At 34.6% G+C, this 6,136-nt stretch overlaps 1 protein-coding gene across 2 annotated transcripts; it reads left to right on the forward strand.

The window, feature by feature from the left end:
- The first annotated feature begins 3,048 nt into the window (after window positions 1–3,048).
- LOC139782385 (BTB/POZ domain-containing protein KCTD9) lies at window positions 3,049–6,097 on the forward strand. Of its 2 annotated transcripts, XM_071721410.1 has the most exons (7): window positions 3,052–3,225; window positions 3,969–4,090; window positions 4,206–4,379; window positions 4,831–4,991; window positions 5,065–5,291; window positions 5,600–5,701; window positions 5,766–5,923. In XM_071721410.1, exons 1-7 carry the CDS (start codon window positions 3,178–3,180, stop codon window positions 5,799–5,801), a joined length of 870 nt encoding a protein of 289 aa, XP_071577511.1. In that variant the 5' UTR covers window positions 3,052–3,177; the 3' UTR covers window positions 5,802–5,923. The 2 variants fall into 2 exon arrangements, with proteins under 2 accessions (XP_071577510.1, XP_071577511.1); XM_071721409.1 differs by having other exon boundaries at window positions 3,049–3,225; window positions 5,600–6,097.
- Window positions 6,098–6,136: the final 39 nt, after the last annotated feature.

The raw sequence follows: 6,136 nt of genomic DNA on the forward strand, positions 1-6,136 counted from the left end.
CGTCGGTGCCAAAACAACATCTGCTTGTAAATCATTTAAAATAAAATATTAAATAATAAACGATGTTTATCAAAATGACTATCAAATCGTCAATTACAATGTAGACAGATGTTTTGTACTACGTTGCGATTGTGACCACAGCCCCCGGTGCCTGGAGTTTTTTCACCAACCAATCAGATATTTTTATTTTAAATCGGCCAATTGATGACGTGGTCAATTGAGTCCCACTCGGGAGGAAAATAACGTCGGACGCGACAGACCCACGTGTACACTATAAAGGTCGCAAAAAAACAACATACAAGTGGAGAGTTATGTTAATTTGTAACAAATTGTACTATTTATTTAGAATTTTATGACTTTTATTCAACAAACAAAATATCGCCGATGACATAACCAAGTCTGTCAAAATAAACTCACGTAAACAATTTCGTAAGTGTTTACGCATTTACATAAAGCGATTTTTTTCCTTTTAACAGTTGGCTACTGTTTGAGTCTTGACATTGGTAGAATTGACGCCAATGTAAACGCACTTACCAGCCGAAGATTTACCCGCCGAATTCAAATAAAAATTATTTATTTATATTTTAAACAAAGAAATATATATTTAAATGAAAAGTAAATCAATTAATAAGAATGTACAAACGATGTACAAACGATGTACAAACGATTAAGCACAATAAACTGTGATTTATCATTATTTTTGAAATAATGAGGGGCTAACTTTTAGAGGTCTTGTTAGTAAAACTTTTTTATTTTTTTTTTAATTAACCAAGAATGTACAAACACTAAAAATCATAGTACATTCATGTACAAACAATGTACAATCCGAATATATTAATATTTTTGTATTTTGTCGTAGATGAGGGGCCAAATATATGGACCTTAAAACTCCTTCTTTCGGAATAGTCGAATAGCCAAAACAGTCGATAATGTCAGTATTCTTCAATTACCACCGGGCCCCCGGGCAGTCACGAAAATTTACCCAGGATTGTCGGTCTTTAATAGTATCTCGTCGGTGCATCGGTGTACGGCAGAAAATGGATTCCGAAACAATACTACTAGCCATTTTCTGTTTTGTAAATAAATTTAAATGAAGTTACAGTAGTTTTCGTCGACAAGAATTGCGACGCAAAATATTTCTATTGTATGCACTGTACGTAATTGCGGTAAACGAAGAATCTAAAAAAGAACGACAATATTGGGTGCGTCCTATATTTACCGTACAACGGCGATTATTACAATAAGGAGCGAGTGATAATCTCATAATAGAAAATTATTTTTAATGTGCTACTTGATATTATATTTTCTTTATATATACCTTACATGTACCTTACATATAATCCAACAAATTCGTCGTCGACGTTTCATTTTTGCAAACATAATAGTACTACATAATAGTAAATAAAAAAGGATTTTCTACTTGATGTTACATTTTCTTTATATACACCTTACATGTACCTTACATATAACCCAAAAAATAACGTTTCATTTTTGTAAATATAATAGTATTACATAATAGTAAATAAAAAAGGATTTTCTACTTTATATTACATTTTCTTTATATATACCTTACATGTACCTTACATATAAACAAAAAAATTACGTATTATTTTTGCAAACATAATACTACATAATAGTAAATAAAAAAGAATTTTCTTGACAAAAAATAAGATTACAATATCGGAAGACAAAACGCAGACCTCTACTCTTCTCTTTTCTCTACTGCACTACTAGTGCACTTTCTACACTCAATATCGCACCTGAGCCCAAAAAGGAGGGCTCGACCCACACGTACGACTGTATATACATGTGTGAGTGTGCGATCCGCTCAAACAATGTTCAAAAGATTGTTGAGTGTATCGAAAACGGCGGATCGTCTGTGATTGGTCGCAGAGTCGATACGCTCGATACGCGCGTATCGCGATACGCGCCATGGGACGGCACCCTTAATCCGCTCCATGGGACATTAGGAGCAAATTTCAGCGTACCAAAACCGGCGGATCGTCTGTGATTGGTCGCAGAGTTCGATACGCCCGATACGCGCGTATCACGATACGCGCCATGGGACGGCAGCCTCAGGCTGGGGTCCCATGGAGCGGATTACGCGGAAGCGGAACGAGCGTATCACCAATCACGGCATCATTCTGATAGAACCCTTTCAAAGATTCCGTCGAAACGGTCCCGTGATTGGTGATACGCTCGTTCCGCTTCCGCGTAATCCGCTCCATGGGACCCCAGCCTCAGGGTGCGGTCACATGGACTGATATTTTCCGCGTAACGCGTATCGCGTAACCAATCAGAAGCGCGAATATTTGTAACCGAAAATGCGAAACGCTTCTAATTGGTTACGCGGTTACGCGTTAAGGTGGAAGCATATAAAATTGCAGGAGCCATGAGCAGAATGCAGAAGCCATATGCGCATGCGCTATGGTATTTGCATTCTGCCCATGGCTTCTGAATTTTCAATCTACATAAAAATACATAAGCATAGTTTATGTAGATTAAAAATTCAAAAGCCATGGGCAGAATGCAGATACCATAGCGCATGCGCATATGGCTTCTGCATTCTGCCCATGGCTCCTGCAATTTTATGTGCTTCCACCTTTAAGCCCGGTGTCCACGATGCTAGAACTGTGTCCAAGTTTCGGTTTAGGCCAATCAACTTGCAGCTCTTACAGAAAAGCATCAGTTTCATTGGCTTAAACCGAAACTCGGACCGATTTCTAGTATCGTGTACACAAGGGTTTAGGCCCGGTCTACAATGGATGTTGTAGGTCGTAAGTCGTAAGAATTGGCCAATCACAGTTAATTATTCTTCGACCGCAAGAAGAATAATAGACTGTGATTGGTCAATTCTTACGACTTACGACTTACAACATCCATTGTAGACCGGGCCTTACGGAAAAGCAACACGTTGATTGGCTACCGCGTCGCGCTTCTTGCCGCGTGGCAAGCGTTTCCGCGTCTTGTGTGCAGAAGCCATTACAGTAGGCAAATGCGCATCGTGTGCCACGAACTTTAACTCAATACACATGCGAACTAGCACGAAAAATTGCATCGTGTGTTGATGTTAGAGTTGGTTGGAATTGGTTAAGTCTGTTTTAAACTGGTAATCTTGCAGATTATCTTTTGGAATTATTTATAGTTTATTTATTTAAAAAGAAGCAGTATCATACAATGAAGAGAGTTATTGTTTTTGTTAATGGAACTGATGTTAATGGCAAGGTAGTGCTATGTTTCGCTCATATTAAATTTTGTATTTGTACCTATAATATTTTAAAGGTTACTTTATTATTCGTAAGTTGGTTCTTTTATATACAAATGTAAATTAGGAACTATGGGCAATTATATTTTTATTTAAAACACTAGGCGAGAGCAAAATTATAATATTAATTGCATATTTAGGGAAGTCTATTGCAATGATAAATTACAATTTCCGTTTTTAATCAAAAAATGGGGAAATACAACTTGCTGTGTGTACCAATGTTAAGCAATAAAATATAGTTATATTTCAAAAAGCAGAAAGCGTAAAATTAGCTAAAAGTTACAGCTGAATAATAGTATAAGAAAATAAGTGTATAATGCAAAATAAAATGTATGATTTTGATGAAGTGAAAGAAGCAGTGCATTCCTGACTGTTCTATGAACCAGAAGCATTTATTTCTTGTCTTGGTGCTTAAAGAAATTAATAGAACACTGTAAATACTGTTGACAAACAGGAAAATTATGTTGAAAAGAAATGTAATTGTTTTGTCGTGAGCATTAGTACTAATTGAATAAAAAAATAATTGCCCTTATGAAATATTTTTTTCATTTAACCTTGTAATATTTACCAATGTATTAAATTAAACTGATATACTATTCTTGACAGTTAAACTTGTAAAAATTAAAAGTAATATATTTAATGGGCTAAAATATATTTAATTTTAATAATTTATATTTTACAATATGTACTTGATTTACTATAGGTATTTATAGTGACTCATTCGTTAGACGAATTATTGACGGCAGCTAGTACAAAATTTGGAATAACTGCTAAGAGAATTTTTACGTCACAAGGTGGTGAAATTGATGATATTAAGCTCATTAGGTAAAATGCTTGCTTATTTGTTTTTTACAAATGTTTTGTTTATACATATTTATGTATGTTAAAAATTTTTGTGTATATTAATTTTATTAAAATATTAAACAATCTTTCCTCACAGAGACGACGATATTTTGTATGTTTCAAACGGAGAAAACTTTATACATACAAATAAGATTTCTCATAATCAACCAAGCAGGAATTCAGAATGGATTACATTAAATGTTGGAGGGAAATATTTTACTACAACTAGAGATACTTTAACAAAGAAAGAACCTATGAGTATGTTAGCAAGGTATATTATCTGTTTCAAATCAATCAATTTTTATTATGATAAATTTATACATACATGTGCGTATGCGCGAGGGCGCACGTACTCGTGTGTGTCTTTTCTTTGTACTTGTTTCCTTAATACATTTAAATCATTTCTTAGTATAATTGAAACTAATGTTGTCATAGTTATATTTTCTTATGAGTTACAGTTTGAGAATATAGAGTTTAGCAATTAGCAGTGGTTGATTTAATACTAAAATCAAATTTTAAATTATAATTAAATATAATTGAAATAAAATCCGCAGTCTATAAAATATTTTTAATAAAGATGATTTATTAAAAAGCTATACTTTAAACTTATACTGGATCGTCAGAATAGATGTTAAATAGAATACGAGAGAAAGAGATAAAATTTGTAGAAAGAGTTAAATTTGTATTAAAATAATGTAATAATAATATAACATTTTATATAGAATGTTTACAGAAACTGAAAATATTGAGCATGCGATACAGCCAAGTAGACGAGATCATCGCGGAGCATATTTGATTGACAGAAGTCCTACTTATTTCGAACCATTGTTAAATTACTTGAGGCATGGTCAAATGATACTTGATTCCAATGTTAATGTAGCTGGTATATATTCGCGAATCATTTTATAACAGAGAGTATAATTATTTATTGTAATAAGATCAATATTTTAATACAGGAGTTTTGGCAGAAGCTTGTTTTTATGGTATTGAAGGCGCTATTCGAATCCTTACTACAATGTTGGAAAAAGAAGAATTGCATAAGGAGGGTCTTGTATCTCTAACTCGCAAAGATGTACTTAAGGCAATCATGTCTACATCAACTAACGCAGAACTTAGGTTCCAGGGAGTTGATTTTGTAAGAGCCGATCTTTCGAAACTAGATCTTAGGAATATTAATTTCAAGGTACATTTACTTTGCACACAATCCATAGGATAAAATAAGCCAATGGAGCATAATGCGATTTTTCGCGCTAGATCATATGCGATCTAGTAAAATATTAAATGTGTATATATGCATAAATTTCTATAGATTGCGCGCTTCCATTGAAGGTGTGATAATAGCATTATTGAAAAGAGACAATTAATATAAGTCAGATATTTAAAAATTTACGTACTTTAGAAAATCGCATTATGTGTTATTGATTTTAATCGATACGATGGAAGTGATGTTAACGAAAAGTCATAGCTGTATTTACACATTTTTTATTATAGTACGCCATTATGCATCACTGTAGTCTGGCAGGTGCTAATCTGTCAGGATGCTGTTTTGAACGCGCTGATTTATCCCATGCCAATTTGCAAGGCGCACAACTTGTATGTGTTAAAATGTCATGTGCAAATCTAGCTGCAGCCAACCTGCATTCATGTAATTTTGAAGATCCTGGTGGTCTGCCGGCAAACATGGAAGGTGTAAATTTGAAAGGTGCTAATCTTGAAGGCAGTAACATGGCAGCCGTCAACCTCCGAGTGGCCACATTAAAGAATGCTATTCTTAGGAATTGCATTTTGAGATCAGCTGTTTTAGCTGGAGCTGATTTAGAGGTACCAATCTCGTTTTTATGTATTGCCTTTAGGGCGCGGATAGACGAGCGACTTTGTCGCGCGACAGAATCGCCAGTCTGTCCGTGCCGTTCGAATAGGGGCTCTCTCTCTCCCCCCCTCTCCCCCAGCAAACAGAATATAACTGCTACGTAATATACAGGAGTAACACGAAAATATAACGGATGTTATACTTAATGTCGATGTTAT

Source organism: Temnothorax nylanderi, unplaced genomic scaffold (assembly GCF_030848795.1).
Source record: "Temnothorax nylanderi isolate EJ_2023f unplaced genomic scaffold, tnyl_v1.0 TNYL_tig0407_pilon, whole genome shotgun sequence".
Taxonomy (NCBI): Eukaryota; Metazoa; Arthropoda; class Insecta; order Hymenoptera; family Formicidae; genus Temnothorax; species Temnothorax nylanderi.